Raw genomic sequence first — 18,493 nt, forward strand, 5'->3', positions numbered from 1 at the left:
TAAAGGAACTGCAGGAATTTCTGGCAAGTACTGGCTGTGTGCTACATGTGACAACAATCTCCTGTATTCTTCATATGAATGAGCTATGGGGTAGGGTGGCAAGACGGAAGCCTTTTCTTACAAAGTAAAACATCCAAGCCCGCTGAAGTTTGCAAAAACAAACATCAAGTCCCCCAAAAGCACTAGGGAAAATGTGTTGTGGTCTGATGAAACCAAGGTTGAACTTTTTGGCCATAATTCCAAAAGTTATGTTTGGCGCAAAAACAACACTGCACATCACCCAAAGAACACCATACCCACAGTGAAGCATGGTGGTGGTAGCATCATGCTTGGGGGCTGTTTTTCTTCAGCTGGAACTGGGGCCTTAGTCAGAAGGAATTATGAACAGTTCCAAATACCAGGCAATTTTGGCACAAAACCTTCAGGCGTCCATTATAAAGATGAAGAGGAAGTTCACCTTTCAGCAAGATGACGACCGAAAGCACACATCCAAATCCACAAAAGCATGGCTTCACCAGAAGAAGATTAACGATTTGGAATGGCCCAGCCAGAGCCCAGACCTGAATCCAATGGAACATCTGAAGAGGGCTGTGCACAGAAGATGTCCTCGCAATCCGACAGATTTGGAGTGCTTTTGCAAAGAAGAGTGGGCAAATATTGCCACGTCAAGATGTGCCATGCTAATAGACTCCTGCTCTATTAGTGCTGTAATAAAGTCAAAAGGTGCTTCAACAAAGTATTAGTTTATGGGTGTGCACACTTATGCAACCAGGTTATTGTGAGTTTTTTTGTTTAGTTTTTTTTCTCAAAAATGTCAGTTTGTTTTTCAATTGAATTGTTCACAATATAGGTCTCATTAAAGGTGGAAACATTTCTGACATTATTTATTTTTGTCTCATTCTTTTACATCACAAGAACCTGGCATTTTAACAGGGGTGTGTAGACTTTTTACATCCACTGTAAATAAACAAGTCCTGAAAAGAAGGTAAACAAGTCCTGAAAAGGAAGTTTAACAACTCCTGAAAATGTTGGTAAACAAGTCCTGAGAAGGTAGGTAAACAAGTCTTGAAAATGTAGGTAAACAAGTCATATGATTCATACAAACCAAATGCTTGGGCCTCACTCTGAAGTTTACCCCGCCCAACCACCTGTCCCAACCATTGTCACCATAAACTATTTAACCATAGGGCCCTGTTCAAAAGCCTAGCACCAGTTTCAGGATTAAAAATAGGTTTTGCACTGAGAGTACTTTTCACTACTACAGATTAGGACTGCACTAAGCTCCAACCTACTCCTCTCTTTAAATCGGTGTATACTTCTTATAATTTTAATACTTACTACAACATTTGATGAGGAATACTGGTATTAACTGCCATTATTTAAATGGAGAGAGGGATTCTATGCTGGCCTTGTCAATCAATCAATCAGCAGAGTGGTCAGCAGAGTGGCAGCTGAAATCGTTAGGTATCGTCTTGATCTGCAACACAACCAGGAGGACTTTGGACAGGGACAGAAACAAGTCTTTCAAGCCTGGTACTCCGGAGCTGTAGGCCAAAACCTCATGCCCTCCTAAATTTAAAACAGGGAAGAAGACAGGGACAATTTAGAAAGTGCATTCCTTAGATCTACAAGGATTTACAGTGGAGAAGGAGAACTTATCCTACACCCCCGGCACAGTAATATAGCAGCGTAAGACCTTGGGGCTGAGACAGGGAGGTCCAGTGACACAGTGGCCCTATCCGGGGGAGGCCCCAGACAGGGCCCAAAAGGCAGGAATCAATCCACCCACATTGCCAAGCATCAGCTGAAGGGACCCCCACCAACCGCAACCAAAATTAAATGAGGGCCAAGTAATCAATTGCATGATAGATGCAACAGAGAGACAACAACAGACCAGATACTCTTCCCCCGAATGGCTTTGGAGGGAGGGCATCCCAGTGGCGATGAGAGCCCACCTGGCAAGACAGCAAGGGTGGACAGTATCAAGCCTTTCCGGTCACCTTCACACCCCTGGGCCAGACTGCATTTAATCATAGACCATGCTGAAGAGATTAGTCTTTAGTAGACACTTGGAAGTTTGCATCGAGTCTGCACATTGAACCTTAGTTAGCAGGTCATTCCACAGTAGTGGAGCTCTATGAAAGAAAGCCCTGCCTCCGGTTGTTTGTTTAGAAATTCTAGGTACAATTATAAGGCCTGCATCTTGTGATCTAAGGTTATGTGTGGGTATGTATGGCTGGATCATTTCAGCAAGGTAAGTAGGAGCAAGTCCATGTATTGCTTTATAGCAGTGTTTCTTAATCCTGGTCATAAGGACCCAAAGGGGTTCACGTTTTTGTTTTCCCAGGCACTCACACAGCTATGTCAAATGTTGCTCTACCACCAACACACCTGATTGACGTTATGAACCTATCATCAAGTCTTTCATTTGAATCAGGTGTGTGAGTGCTTGGGCAAAAACTAAAAGCTGCACCCCTTTGGGTCCTGATGACCAGGATTAAGAAACATTGCTTTACAGGTTAACAATAAAACCTTAACCTTAAGGTTAACAGCCCTAACCCTAACAGGCAGCCAGTGTAAAGAGGCTAGTACTGGAGTGATGTGTTCACATTTTTTAGTTCTAGTTAGGATTATAGCAGCCGTATTCAGCACTAATTGAAGTTTATTTATTGATTTATCAGGGTAACCGGAAAGAAGAGCATTTAAATAATCTTATCTAGAAGTAAAAAAAGCTTGGATTAGGTATTGACAAAAAGTTTCAGATTTTTGCAGTGTTCTGAAGATGAAAATAAGCAACTCTTGAGATATATTTTATATGTTCATCAAAGGAGAGATCAGTGTCAAGGGTAACGCAGACGTTTTTTACAGTTTTTTGGGATACATCAACCAGAGGCAGTATGTATAGTGAGAACGATAATGGGCCCAAAACCGAGCATTGAGGAACACCAAAACATACCTTTGAAAAACCATATGCCATCAACAGATACGAACTGATATCTTTCAGATAAATACGATTTACACTAGGCTAGAACATGTCCACTTATCCCAATGTGGGTTTCCAGTCTCTCTAAGAAATGGGAGGGATCAATAGTGTCAAAGGCAGAACTAAGATCAAGAAACAACAGGACAGATTCTGAACCTTTTTCTGAGGCCATAAGAAGGTCATTTGTTACCTTCATGAGTGCAGTCTCAGTGCTATGATGGGGTCTGAAACCAGATTGGAGCATTTCATAAATGTTATTTGTCTTCAGGAAGGCATTCAGTTATTGGGTAACACATTTTTCTAAGATTTTTGAGAGAAACGGGAGGTTCGATGTTGGCCTGTAATTGTTTAATATGTCTGGATCCAGATAAAACATTTTTAGAAGAGGCTTAATTTCTGATATTTTTAATGAGTTTGGTACACATCCGGAGGATAGGGAGCAGTTAATTATGTTCAACATTGGCTGACCTAGACCTAGGAAGTATCTCCTTAAGTAGTTTGTTGGAATCAGGTCTAGCTGGCAATTTGTGAGTTTAGATATTTTGAACGATACAGGATCAAAAATGTAAGTGACCCCATTGACACCAGGTCAGGGAGGTTCAGGTCATTCTCAGGACAATCACAATGCAGTTATTTGTTTTCTAATGGTGATGATCTTTTCATCAAAGAAGCTCATGTATTCATAACTGCTGAAGTAAAGACCCACTTCACTTGTTGAGCATTCCTTTTTTGTTAACTTTGGAACTGTATCAAAGAGACATTTTGGATTGTTTTTGTTCACCTCATTCAGGTTGGAGAAATAAGCTGATTGAGAAAATGTGAGTGCTTTTCGGTATTGTAGTGTACCTTCTATCTTAGCTAGTCCTGACATCTTAAGCCCATTTTAGAAAACCTACCTGCTCAATTATTACCTGCTTAGTGAGTGCTGACAAGTGTTGGAACAGCATCCTTCATCTGTAACAGTAGCTGAGTTAATTCAAGGCTGTTGCATGTCAACACACACACACTGTTGGGGGAGGAGTACAGATAGTAACCAGTCTGACAGGCTTCCTATAATTTTAGCATTCATCCAAACCACACCAGTCAATCACTTGGACTCATTAGCACATACTTCTATTCCCTCTCTATCTCTCTTTCTCTCTCTCTCATATACACACACGCACACACACAGAGACTTTTATAACAGCACTACCTACCTATTCACACACAATACGGATCATAACCTCATCGATACAGCTCTCCACGCATTAGTAACCTCTTTGTTTAAAGCCTTCTAAGCTGTGTACTGGAGACACCGTGAAAAAACCAAAGCAGCGTGGCTGGGCAACCGGCACGAGGACTGGGATGAGATGGAGCATCACAGTTTCAGGAGACCGTAGAGTACGGTCGGCAGAACAATCTTCAGAGGTCATGTTAGGGTCGTAGCAACTGGAACGATGAACGGATGTTACAGTCAAAAGAGTGAATAGGGCTGCCACTCTCCTCAACACAGACGGGCAATGAGACTGAGAAGGGGGCTTTTCCACAGCCTGTTCCTGCTGTCCCTCAACACCCTTACAAACTGTAAGTACTTCAGCCACACACTGTCCTGCTTCCCAACTGGCTACAAAGACGTTGCAACAAACCGCTGAGCCCGATTTTATTTCCCGCAGGGGTTTAGCATTGGATTGTTCTGATCCAGATTGTGTCATAAGGGAAAACGTACCTCTTGTTTTGAATTCAATTCAATTAGATTATTTAGAAGAGGCTTGATTTCTGATATTTGTAATGAGTTTGGTACACATCCGGAGGATTAGGAGCAATTTATTATGTTCAACATTGGTTGACCTAGCACAGGAAGTATCTCCTTAAGTAGTTTGTTGGAATCGGGTCTAGCTGGCAATTTGTGTTGAGCGATACAGGATAATAAAAAAAATGTGTCCCCATTGACACCAGGTCAGGGAGGTTCAGGTACCTCTTGTTTTGATCAACAAAGATTCTACAAAACCGGGGCATTGATATTTGTTAGACTTTTTCACATTTATCCGGTTAAGTCAACTGAGATTACATTTTCAATGATGACTAAAAGAAAACTTTTCACATTCTCTGCACTGTGGTTATGTAATGGATAGTTTCGTTGATTTAATTCAAAGGTGTGGCTGTTAGACTACCATCAGTACCTCATAATGACAATGTGAAAACATGTTTTCAGAAATTTGTAACAATTAATTGAAAATGGAAACTTTGTAAATAAGTATTTAGACCTTTTTGCCATGACTCAGATGCCCTCAGATGCGTCCTGCGTTTTTTGATCATCTTTGAGATGATCAAAGAACATTTGTCAGATGCAGACCAAATCAAAAGCTTAAGTGAAATGAACAGACACTGGACTGAGGAAAATTGGGTAAAAAACGTTTTATGGACAGACGGCTCTAAGAAAAATGAGATGCAGACCAAATCAAAAGACAATCTGTCAAGCATGGTGGAGGCAATGTGATAGTCTGGGGGTGCTTTGGGTGTGGTAAAGAGGGTGATTTGTATAGGGTAAAAGGGATCATGAAGGAGGAAGGCTATCATTTTGGAACGTCATGCCATACCCTGAGGATGGTGCTTGATAGCAGCCAATTTCCTCTCACAACAGGACAATGACCCAAAGCACAACTCCAGACTATGCAAGCAGAGTCAATGGATCTCAACCGTATTGAGCTGTTTTGGGAGTACCAAATCACGTAAAGCCTGTATATATGCCATAGATTTGAAGTTTCAAGGTTTATTTGTCAAATGCACCCAACACAGCAATACAATACATCCTGCAAAATGAGATTCTTGTGACATGGCACTCGACAACTATGTAGTGAGAGTTGAGTATGAACAAAAATATAGCTAGACAAGAAAAAAAAGCAACAATATACTTAGCAGCAGTAAAAAAAAAAAAAAGAAAGTACTGTAAACTAACAGCAATCTGGGTAGTATTATTGGACATTTAGATATGGCAAGTATGGCAGTAATATACATCAGGGTGAACTAGCAGCAATTGGTAGAATTATTGAATATTATGGATACATATGAATGCAATAAGCTTATGGCATGTGGCATACCACACTACAACTACATAGTGAGAATTAAGAAAAAAATATAGTTAGAGAAAGCAAAAATATTTATATCACTGCACATAGCAGCAGTTTAAAGTAAACTGTACACTAGCAGCAATTGGTAGTAGTATTGATTATATATAGGGCAAGTATGGTAGTAATATACATGAAAAAAAATTACTACCATCAATTTTGAAAGAGTAGGATGAGGGCATTGAGTGTAATATGCTTATGAATTGCACATGTCAAGGAATATTCTAATGCCCATTAAAAGTAACTGAAAGGACATCAGAGCATTTGGAATGTTCATGTGTGATCAGTATGATCATGGATCCGTGTTGCTGGTTGAGGAGCCTTATGGCCTGAGGGGAAAACTGTTTTGTGTCTGGAAGTGCATACTCCGATGTTCCGGAACAAGACAGCATGTGCTTTTGAACAAATTATTTTTATCAGATTATTTCAAACTGATAAGGAAAACTAAGAGGCCTGTCTGAGGTTGGAAGCTTGGCAGTTGGAAATGTTGCAATGAGACTTCAAGCATACTGCATACAGTATACCTGCTTGCTAGACTGGTGTACTCGATTCTACAAAACTGGGGCATTGATATTTTTTTGACTTTCACATTTATCCGGTTAAGTCAACTGATATTAAAAAATGATTATGACTGAATGAAACCTTTTGACATTCTCTGCACTGTGGTTATGTAGTGGATCAGTTTTTTCATTGATTTAATACAAAAGTTTGGCTGCGAGTCTACAATCAGTACCTCATAATGGCAATGTGAAAACATGTTTTTAGAAATGTGTAACAATTAATTGAAAATGGAAACTTTATAAATAAGTATTTAGACCTTTATGCCATGACTCAGATGCCCTCAGACGCGTCCTGCATTTTTTTTTATCATGCTTAAGATTAACTTGATTGGTCCACCTCAATGTCAAGTATCTCTAAAACACTTAAAGAACCCAGAGAGTACTAGAATAAATATATATACTCTACTCTGATGAGACCAAAGTCAAACTTTTGTTTGCCCAGTGTGTGTACAACTTATTTGATTGGAAGAAGAGAGCAAGAATGAGGGTGAAGGTTCAATATACAGAAGACGTCCTAGCAGAGACTTGAAAATCCTGTGTGTGTGTTTTGCACGCATGGGTGCCAGAGCATTTGCCCCTCTTTTAGCCCAAGGCTAAACTGCTGTGAAATGGGTTTAGAATCATATGAATGAGTTTACATGCCAGCTAAAGCATTTGGGTGATGGACACAAGTTTCTCAGTTTGAAAAAAACATTTCTACTTAATTAATGTTTAATATTCACATAGGTATTTTACACATTTTATTTTCATTACATCACATACCCTTATAAATGCTTGCCAAAATCATTTTACATGCAGTTTCGTTAGGAATGAAACAAATTAACAAAACTTTTGTTTTTGCAATTCAACCTTGGTGTGTCTCATACTTTGACATCTTCCAGCCTTCTAGCAGGCCTGAACTCAAAAAATGAATCAGGCTCATTATAAACAAATTCAGATCCAAAAAGAAATGTGCAATACATACATTTTTTATATGTATATATTTACACTATGGTTCTAAGGTTTAGGGTCATTTAGAAATGTCCTTGTTTTCTAAATATTAATTTTTTTGTCCATTAAAATAACATTTATGTTGTAAATGAATATTGTAGCTGGAAACGGCAGATTTTTTTAAAGGAATATCTACAAGGGCGTACAGAAGCCCATTTTCAGAAACCATCGGTCCAGTGTTCCAATTGCAAAAGGTTTTCTAATGACCAATCAGCCTTAAGATGATAGACTTGGATTAGCTAATAGACTTGGGTTTGCTAATCCAAGTCTATCATCTTAAGGCTGATTGGTCATTAGAAAACCTTTTGCAATTATGCTAGCACAGCTGAAAGCCGATTAAAGAAGTAATAAAACTGGCCTTCTTTAGACTAGTTGAGTATCTGGAGTATCAGCAATTTTGGATTCAATTATAAGCTCAAAATAGCCAGAAACAAACTTTTCTGAAACTCTTCAGTCCATTCTTGTTTTGAGAAATGAAAGCTATTCAATGTGAGAAATTGTCAAGAAACTGAAGCTCTAATTCAACACTGTGTACTACACCCTTCACAGAACAGTGCGAACTGGCTCTAACCAGAAAAGAAAGAGAAGTGTGAGGCCCTGAGTTACAACTGAGCAAGAGGAGAAATATAGTGTCTAGTTTGAAAAACAGACGCTTCACATGTTCTCAACTGGCAGCTTCATTAATAGTACCCGCAAAACACCTCACTGTCAACAGCCGAGGTAACTCCGGGATGCTGGCCTTCTTGGCAGAGTTGCAAAGAAAAAGACTGACATATCTCAGACTGGCCAATCAAAAGAAAAGCTTAAGATAATCAAATGAACAGACACTGGACAGAGGAAGATTGGGGAAAAAAGTTTTATGGACAGACGGCTCTACATTTGAGTTGTTCGGATCACAAAGAACATTTTTCAGATGCAAACCAAATCAAAAGACCATCTGTCAAGCATGGTGGAGGCAGTGTGATGGTCTGGGGGTGCTTTGGGTGTGGTAAAGAGGGCGATTTTTACAGGGTAAAAGGGTTCATGAAGCAGGAAGCCGAGCATTTTGGAATGTCATGCCATACCCTGAGGACGGCTCTTGATTGTAGCCAATTTCCTCTTACAACAGGACAATGACCCAAAGCACAACTCCAGACTATGTAAGCACAGTAACTGGACCTCAACCATATTGAGCTGTTTTGGGAGCAGATTGACTGTAAGTGGGAGGTGATTCAGGAAGCATTGGGTTAAATCTCTTAAGATTACCTCAACAAATTGAAAACTAGAATGCCAATGGTCTGCAAGGCTGTAATTGCTGCATTTGGAGAATTCTTTGATAAAGCAAAGTTTCAAGAACACTTATTTCAATTAAAAATCACTATTTTGTAACCTATTACTATATTTCCCATACATTTTTCAATATTTCCTATTCACTCATTTTATATATGTTTTCATGAAAAACAATTACATTTCTAGAAGACCCCAAATTTATGAATGGCCGTGTGTACATCAAGCATAATCCTTGAATACAAAAGTATCAAATCACGTAAAGCCTGTATATCTGCCATAGATTTGATGTTTCAAGGTTTATTTGTCAAATGCACCCAACACAGCATCATCCTGCAAAATGAGATTCTTGTGACATGGCACTCGACAACTATGTAGTGAGAGTTGAGTATAAACAAAAATATAGCTAGACAACAAAAAAAAGCAACAATATACTTAGCAGCAGTTTAAAAAAAAAAAGTACTGTAAACAAACAGCAATCTGGGTAGTATTATTGAACATTTAGATATGGCAAGTATGGCAGTAATATACATCAGTGTGAACTAGCAGTAATTGGTAGAGTTATTTAATATTATAAATACATATGAGCACAATAAGCTTATGGCATGTGGCATACCACACTACAACTACATAGTGAGAATTAAGAAAACAATTAGTAAGACAAACCAATAGTACACATAACACTGCACATAGCAGCAGTTTAAAGTAAACTGTACACTAGCAGCAATATTGGTAGTAGTGTTGATTATGGTAGTAATATACATAATAAATGTAAACTACCATCAATTTTGAAAGAGTAGGATGAGGGCATTGAGTGTAATATGCTTATGAATGGTACATGCAATGGAATATTCTAATGCCCTTTGAAAGTAACTGAAAGGACATCAGAGCATTTGGAATGTTCATGTGTGATCAGTATGATCATGGATCCGTGTTGCTGGTTGAGGAGCCTTATGGCCTGAGGGGAAAACTGTTTTTGAGTCTGGAAGTGCATACTCCGATGTTCTGGAACAAGACAGCACGTGCTTTTGAACAAATATCAGATTATTTCAAACTGAGAAGGAAATCTAAGAGGCCTGTCTGAGGTTGGAAGCTTGGCAGTTGGATTGTGGGCAGTCACAACAAAAAATGTTGCAATGAGACTTCATGCATACAGTATACCTGCTTGCTAGACTGGTGTACTCCTGTGAACCGTATCAGCTCATAAAACCTGGATTTCAATTATTGAGCTACTCCTTTACTTCTTTACTTTACAACATGAAATTGGGTGTTTAGCATACTATAGAGGTAACAAACATTGAACAATAGAACATTCTTATCATAAACTGTCATAAGATTCTTACCCATCAGAGAGAAAGTTATAAATCATGCTGGATTCCACAAAGAAAACAGGTTTAGCAGCTCATGAATACAGTGCCCGGTTACATTTAAAACAGCATTTTGTTTCTGATATACTGCCTCCTAATGCTCCTGCAATATTATTATAATACAAATATGTTAACGTCCAGAAACGATTGTGTCGTTGTCAAGGAGGCAGGACACTGGCACAGAGTAGTAGCAAAACATGACCTTTTTAATGTAGGCATGAACAAAATAGAAAATAATAACACCAAAGGCACCGCCTAACCAGCACACAAGGCATGGTGTGGACAAACTCAACTGATATAGGGTCCCAAGTTAGCGGCAACAATGTACAGTCTCTAATTGGGGAAAACTAAAAGCAACTGCGCAAAGTTGGTTAGAGGCCTCTCCTTTGCAAGGTCCTGACTATGTCCCCCAGACCAGCGCAGAGATGGCTTGGGCATCCTCATAGCCAGGAACTGACGGATTGAAACAAATGCTGAAAGATTACAGATTTTTGGTGCGTTTCAGGATTGTTTAGTATAATGTGAGGATCTAAAGGGAGTATAAAGAAATTACAAGTCAATGCAGACTCATAGTTACGAGTAGCTCACGATGGCATTTAGAAAGTGAAAAGAATTAGAATTAGAATATTACACATTTCTACCCAATCAAAGCCTTGCCATTATCCCACTCTTGTGATTTCTCATGATTGGCTAAAAGTGCCCAATCTAATACAAAATCTACCAGTAGGGCCTATTGCCTGATGTCAAGTAAGCTACCTATAATTAATGATGTAGGGAAAGTGGATTGTTAGGCTATCTATATTTAAAAGGAGCCGGAGAAGATTTCCCTTCCTCAACGCTCCGTTGCAGGAGGACACACGGTCACTGAGGCCTTGGTGCGCCAAAAGAAGGACAGGGAGGAACGTATCCGGCTGGGTTCCCTTCCTCTTCGGCATTCCCGGTTCCTACTTCCTCCTCGGCATCCGCTGCCCCCCCCTTTGGGTGGGAGTGTCCCCACCCTGTGTGCGTTTGGTGGGGAGCTCCTCTGTGTTGGTAAATAAGGCTCCCCCTGCTGCCGCCGCCGGGGTGGCTTGCGGGTGTGGGAGCCCGGGCGGGGTTCTGTTGGGCGAGGAGGAGTTTTCCGCTGGCCCCACTGAGGTAGCAGTTGTACTCGGCTGCGCCGCCTGCTGGAGCCTCTATCTCCATGGTTACGGCTGTATCCGATAGGGGACGATGGACTGCTCGGCCCAGGTGGCCCAGGCGTCTTCCTCTCCCTCTCAGGTTGGACCCGCCTTGGGCGGGGTGGCTGTTTGCGGACGGCCCCCCCCACGGTGGTCGGGGCTGCGGAGGCGTACAGTCAATGGCTGGCCACTGCTCCCCAGCTGCGCGCTCCACCGCTCTTTCTGTTTTACTCAGAGTGGCGTCGTCTATGCACACTGCTGGGCTGGTTTGACAAGACACTGAGGAAGGGTTATGTGCTGCAGTTTCACCGCCGTCTCTCCCATTCTCAGGGGTCATGGAAACAGTAATGGTGTCTCCACTGAAGGTCGCTGCCCTGCAGGGGGAGATTGCGGACCTTCTAGAGAAGGAGGCAGTGTCTTTAGTACCGTTGGAGCAGAGGGAGAAGGGGCTGTATTCCCCTTACTTCCTGATGCCCATGAAAACGAGGGGCGTGAGGCTGATTCTCGACCTGCGCGTTTTGAACAAATGCCTGTCGAAGAGGCCTTTTCGCATGCTCACGACGAAATGTCTCTTCGAGTCTGTGACTTGAAGAACACTTACTTTCATGACGCAATGCTACCTCGCCACAGGAAGTTCCTGCGGTTTGCCTTTCAGGGGCAGGCATACAAGTACACGCGGATTTCTCGTGAAGAAAGGTATGTTGGGAGACAGAGTGTGAGAACCTCTTTTATAGCCATGGGGCAGATGGCAATGAGAGGTGTGATTTGTATATTTACATTTTCAGTGACTGCCTATTGGCAGAGGGGTAAACCAATAGGAGCAAAGCCCCTATGGGTGAGGCTACACTCATAGAACTAGAGTTACGAAAGTAACTATCGTTCTGTTCCAGCCATGCTGTTCCAGCCAATCGCCTTCTGCAAGGTGGGCCTTCCAGCCACTCGCCTTCTATAAGGCGGGCCTTCTTCCTTGGCTTATTTTGTGAAAGTGCCTGTTACCTGGATGGTATAAATAGCAGAAGTACATCTAAGGGAGAGAAGTTTGCTTACTGTAAGAAATTAAAATGGCAGCTAGAAACCAGAACGACAAACTGTCTAATACAGCATACACTACAAAAACTGCAATGAAGCGAAAAAAGACTTAGACTAGCTCTCTATAGCAAGCAACCAGGAACCCTATGCTAACACAATGCCAAGAATAACATTGGACTCTAAGTTGGTGCATTTTTTTGGGAACTTCGTTCTCTATCAGGCATTGGCGCAGAACCGCTTTCTGACCAGTGAGTAATTGCAAAATGCTGTAATTGTTTTTTTTTTTACTGAAAAATCCTACATAGTGCAGCTTTAAAACTGCATGTCTATGCTTCACTGTGGCTTGTTTTATATACAGTACAAATCGTACACATTGCTCCTTTTAAATGTATCTGCTTCTCTGGTTAATGTCAGATGCCTGGCAGCTGCCTTCACCGCAGGGAGTTTCTATGGAGTCCATAAACATGAGGCACTTGCTTAAATGGCACCATCATCAGTGTCCTTTCAGGACGCCTGTCTACTCTGTGCAGTTCCAGGGGTGAGTGTGTTACTTCTGTAATGTAGTTCAGGTATATTAATGAAAAATACTGATTTTAAAGGAAATTGTATATTTGCCTTCCACTTTTTAGTGGCGATTGTAAATGTATTTACTAGGAAGAAAATGTGGTGTGAAATTCAAAGTGTGAAAAAATGCATACCATCCCACCATATGAGATTCACTTAGAAATAATGTTGACACAAACACCAATATCCTGAAAAACACTGTTTATTAACGTGGATCTTTTCTTTACCCGTCAGTAAAAAGTTGCGGCAGAATCAATGCGGATGGTTGAGGGATTGCAGTAGTGAGTCAATGCGGACGGTTGAGGGATTGCAGTAGTGAGTCAATGCGGACGGTTGAGGGATTGCAGTAGTGAGTCAATGCGGACGGTTGAGGGATTGCAGTAGTGAAGCTCTCGATTTACCGGTCAATCTATGTTCCTACTCTCACCAATGGTCATGAGCTTTGGGTTATGACCGAAAGGACAAGATCCCGGATACAGGCGGCCGAAATGAGCTTTCTCCGCAGGGTGACTGGGCGATCCCTTAGAGATAGGGTGAGAAGCTCGGTCACCCGGGAGGAGCTCAGAGTAGAGCCGCTGCTCCTCCACATCGAGAGGGGTCAGTTGAGGTGGCTTGGGCATCTGTTTCGGATGCCTCCGGTACGCCTTCCTGGGAGGAGACCCCGGGGAAGACCTAGGACACGCTGGAGGGACTATGTCTCCCGGCTGGCCTGGGAACGCCTCAGTGTCCCCCCGGAAGAGCTGGAGGAAGTGTCTGGGGAGAGGGAAGTCTGGGCATCCCTGCTTAGACTGCTGCCCCCGCGACCCGCCCCCGGATGAAGCGGAAGAAGATGAATGGGCAGCATAATACCATTCACAATAATAAACATGATAGCTAATAGTGTATGAGCGTTTTCACAGTCCCTGTTGGACTTTTAGGTGTTTGATTTGTTGAAGGTGAATGACTATTATAGTGAAAATGTTAGTGTTATATTATGTGCAACAACATCCCTATTGGTTACAGGGAGTGATAACAGACAAGAAAAGAAGTGTAGCTCTGGATGTGTAATTATGCATTGTCTCTGTTCTGGATGTGTCATTATGCATCGTCTCTGTTCTGGATGTGTCATTATGCATCGTCTCTGTTCTGGATGTGTCATTATGCATCGTCTCTGTTTTGGATGTGTCATTATGCATCGTCTCTGTTCTAGATGTGTCATTATGCATCGTCTCTGTTCTGGATGTGTCATTATGCATCGTCTCTGTTCTGGATGTGACATTATGCATCGTCTCTGTTCTAGATGTGTCATTATGCATCGTCTCTGTTCTGGATGTGTCATTATGCATTGTCTCTGTTCTGGATGTGTCATTATGCATCATCTCTGTTCTGGATGTGTCATTATGCATCGTCTCTGTTCTGGATGTGTCATTATGCATTGTCTCTGTTCTGGATGTGTCATTATGCATCGTCTCTGTTTTGGATGTGTCATTATGCATCGTCTCTGTTCTAGATGTGTCATTATGCATCGTCTCGGTTCTAGATGTGTCATTATGCATCGTCTCTGTTCTAGATGTGTCATTATGCATCATCTCTGTTCTGGATGTGTCATTATGCATCGTCTCTGTTCTGGATGTGTCATTATGCATCGTCTCTGTTCTGGATGTGTCATTATGCATCGTCTCTGTTCTGGATGTGTCATTATGCATTGTCTCTGTTCTGGATGTGTCATTATGCATTGGCTGACACACCTCCGTCTCTCCTGTAGAGAGTTTGAGCTGAGGTTTTTGAATGGCACCTGGGAGGATGTGGTTGGGTGTAAGCAGATCAACCAGACCACATGTGACCTGACCGTTGAGTTGGGTTCTGACTCCGACTACAACATCCGTGTGCGGGCGGAATGTGGCAGCCATGTATCAACATGGGCGGAGCTTGGGAGGCCCTTCAACAGGAAAGAAAGTAAGGCATTGTGGGACAGCTAATCTTTTTTGATGCCTTGGCAACAATTGGTCAATATATTAACTTTATAAATCCTTCCACAGAAACAAAAAATAAAAGCTAGAGATTACTTTAACAATAGGTCATTTTCACAGCATTCATAAAAACATTAGCTAAAGATGAGTGCACAGTTGCCATACGTAATACCTAAACATTTGAACAAGCTGCTTTCTAGTCAATAAAACAACAGTGAATTGAAACTCAAGTGAATTGATACTCCTTGCAGCCAACTTAACCGTGCCTGCTATGATCGTGACCACCATGGGTGATGCCCTTCAGGTGATGTTCAAAGACCTTCCCCTGACCGTAGCCATGAAGGTAACCATCTGGAAGAAAGGCGAGGAGCTCAAGGTGAGGCGATTATGTGGCCGAAACAGTCAGAAGCAGAATTCAGAGACCAAAGAAACATTGTTGTCTGATGACTAAATAAAATGTATATGCCGTACACAACTATTTGGCTTCAATCCAGTTTGAGACGTGTAATCCAATAAACATGTTGCTCTGCAGCTTAGACATCTGCTTCAAACTACAAAGCAAGTGGTTGACCACACCTTCTGTGCCTATGAATGGTGTTCTCAGCAGCATGCCTCTGTGTTCTGTCCCCAGGCCTCTACATACGTCATCTCAGGGCAACAGAACCCACTGCAGGTCAGCCCCCTGCAGGAAGGAGCGGTGTACTGCATCAGAGCCCAGGCCCATCTGGACAACAAGAGCAGCAACACGGACTCTCAGTGTGTCTCCATCACTGGTGGGGAGCAATTAATACATACCCATACACACACCTGGATATACAATACTCACCTATACACACACACTTGAACGTATAATACACACATGTAGACACACACTGTGTGCAATATGTAACTGTCCTAGCAATAGACAGGAGGCGTAATTAAAAAAAAAGAAAGATTAACATCCGTTAACACACAGCACATCAGACTCGTTCTCACAACAATACAGAAAAGACATCAGTGCTAATGTTAAGAACGACCCGTCTGTTGTGAGCTAACATTGGGGTAAAAAGAACATCTGGACACGGATACGTAGCCGCCCTTTCATGGCCGTGAAGGCTGCATATGTTTTACAGTATGAACAGTAACACAGGCATGGTCTCTGTGCTAACAGGCCCTGGAACCACGTGGCTGAAGCCCACTGCCGTGACTGTCGCCGTGGTGATAATGGTAGGCCTGGTGTTGGTTTTGTCTTGGTCTCTGACCACCTGTAGCCCTGAGTCATGCCACGGCTGTTTGAGCAAGGAGCAACTCCCAACTGCACTGGTGAGTATTGGTCCTGCGCTGACTGAACGTGATGCGCCGTTGAGTCGAGTATGTTGTGTCAATGTTGAGAGGAGACATTGGTGTTTTGAGTGTGGAACAGTATGCGGTAGTATGTTCTCTCCTTTTCTTTGCCATCTCTCTTCTAGTGGTTTGATTGGCCAATCGAAAGACTCGAGCTGTATCCTGAAAAGGAGTGTTGCGAGCCTCTCCAGTCCGTCCTGCTGATTGGCCCATCCAGCTTTAGAATGGAGCAGACAAATGAGAAAACGGTGGATTGACATGTTTCATTGAAAGGGACACTGAAGAATATATTTTGTAATTTTTATCTACGTGGCTGGCTTGTGAGGACCACCTTATAGAAAAACACTGAATTTACCCTCTTGACAATGGAGGCAGGTGTTCAAGTTGGCTGTAATATGACTAATGGACTCTCATTGCAGTCATAGGTTGGAATGAGATTCTTAGGAAAGATTATTTTACATTTTGGGAGACCATTTCTATGGCAGAAGCTGAGGAACAAATGCTTAAAGCCTATGGACTAAGAGACAAGACAGCCTTGAACCCTAGCAGTGTCGGCTCAGGGACACTTAATGCATACACCGACAGAGAAAACAGTGTTTATATAAAGTGATTACGAGATGTCAGTGAGTCCCAAAGCTCCTTAGAGAGGGTAGAATGTAATGCCCTCTTGTGTACTCTGGTGTAAGCAGACAACTCAATTCACTGATTACTTTCCATAGCTTCAAGTGTCGGTCGATGTAAACCAATTATATGGTTAATGATCAGAGATGCTATTGGAGCGCTTTTGTTCAGGAGGTGAGCTGGACATTATATTTAAACGTTAGTAATCTAGCAGACAGTCTCATTCAGAATGAGTTTCATTTAAGGCTTTCATCTCAAGACACCGTAGCTTGGTCAGACACAACTACACCACCTGATCATTTTAAGTACAATTCACCCACTGAAGTAGCATTCCTCTAAGTTAGTGCACATTTGTTCATGAAGGAAATGGGGCAGGGAATAGTGTAAAAACAAGCAGTTTTGTAGTTTTGAACAAGATTCCTTGATGTTAGGATGTTAACCATCTGGTTAACTGAAGACAACAACTCACCTTTAATAATAATTATGGTTTACCTAATATTTCATGTTAAAGGATGTATGTCCTACTTCATAAGGTTGATTAGCCTTTTCCAGGCAATCACAAATGAAAATACAAACCTCCAAATAATTCTCTCAGATTACTGAATTATAAAAAGTACATGGAAATGTCTAACTAAATTTAAATTTTTGGGATTTAATATGTGAGCAAGCACAAAGCTGGCATTTACCAATCTCAATTATGGCCTACTCTTCTTGGCAGCAACATGTTTCAGTTTTGTTTTTTACTTCCAAACATGTCCCAACATCAAACCAATGTCATCATACAATAATTCATTGAGCATTTTAAAGAAATATATCATACAATGTGATTTCAATTTGCCACTTGTAATTCAGCAATATTAACTTCTAAAATGTCTTTCTGTGAAAACAGAAAATGGTGTAATTAGTGTCATTAGCTTCAGTGCCTTTGGAAAGTATTCAGATCCCTTTGCTTTCACATTTTATTGGGATATTGACAATTATTGTGGAATGTTTTCTGGCCATTAATCTACATAATACCCCAAATGACTAAATGAAAACAAGTATTCTGAAATGTGTGCTAAAGTATTTAAAACGGACAGTATTCAGATCCTTTGCCCTAACAATGCAAATTGGGCTCAGATGCATCCTGTGTCGTTTGATCATCCTTGAGCACAAATTCCCAGGAGCACAGTGGGATCATTGTAAAATAAAAGTTTGGAACCACAAAGACTCCTCTTTGAAGCACCTTATCAGTGAAGGCATATGACATGCCACCATGCCCAGTTTAACAAAAGGCAATTACGGTTCATTGTCTGGCAGTAAGTCTCTACGGGGAAGCATGTTGGTGGGAGCATCAAGCTATGGGGACTCTTCTCAGCGGCAGGGACTGGGAGACGCCAGGATCGAAAGGAAAAATTAAAAAAAGCTAAATAGATAAGTCCTTGAAGAAACACTGATCCAGAGTTCAGAGGACCTGAAGATTCATCTTTCTCTGCCACAACCTAAAGCACACAGGCAAGACAACACTGTAGTGGCTTCAGTCAGTTAGCGGCTTGCTAAGCAGAGTGACATCCATTACATGTTTTTGTAAAATAACT

At 41.6% G+C, this 18,493-nt stretch overlaps 1 protein-coding gene across 2 annotated transcripts; it reads left to right on the plus strand.

Moving 5' to 3' along the window:
• Window positions 1-4,070: 4,070 nt before the first annotated feature.
• crfb16 (cytokine receptor family member B16) lies at window positions 4,071-18,448 on the plus strand. 2 transcript variants are annotated; one of them, XM_010892388.4, is made up of 7 exons: window positions 4,071-4,546; window positions 12,874-12,997; window positions 14,768-14,958; window positions 15,224-15,348; window positions 15,604-15,745; window positions 16,123-16,274; window positions 16,421-18,448. In XM_010892388.4, exons 1-7 carry the CDS (start codon window positions 4,483-4,485, stop codon window positions 16,550-16,552), a joined length of 930 nt encoding a protein of 309 aa, XP_010890690.2. In that variant the 5' UTR covers window positions 4,071-4,482; the 3' UTR covers window positions 16,553-18,448. The 2 variants fall into 2 exon arrangements, with proteins under 2 accessions (XP_010890690.2, XP_019900958.3); XM_020045399.3 differs by having other exon boundaries at window positions 16,123-18,448.
• Window positions 18,449-18,493: the final 45 nt, after the last annotated feature.

The sequence above is a fragment of the Esox lucius genome, chromosome 3, assembly GCF_011004845.1.
Source record: "Esox lucius isolate fEsoLuc1 chromosome 3, fEsoLuc1.pri, whole genome shotgun sequence".
Classification (NCBI taxonomy): domain Eukaryota; kingdom Metazoa; phylum Chordata; class Actinopteri; order Esociformes; family Esocidae; genus Esox; species Esox lucius.

What these genes read in the sequence shown, in the direction of transcription:
- crfb16 (XM_020045399.3), top strand. Translation starts at nt 4,483, where the DNA reads ATGAGACTGAGAAGGGGGCTTTTCCACAGCCTGTTCCTGCTGTCCCTC. An exon ending in TACTCTGTGCAGTTCCAGGG is followed by an intron (nt 12,998 to 14,767) that starts GTGAGTGTGTTA and finishes TCTCTCCTGTAG; the next exon opens with AGAGTTTGAGCTGAGGTTTT. An exon ending in GCCCTTCAACAGGAAAGAAA is followed by an intron (nt 14,959 to 15,223) that starts GTAAGGCATTGT and finishes TACTCCTTGCAG; the next exon opens with CCAACTTAACCGTGCCTGCT.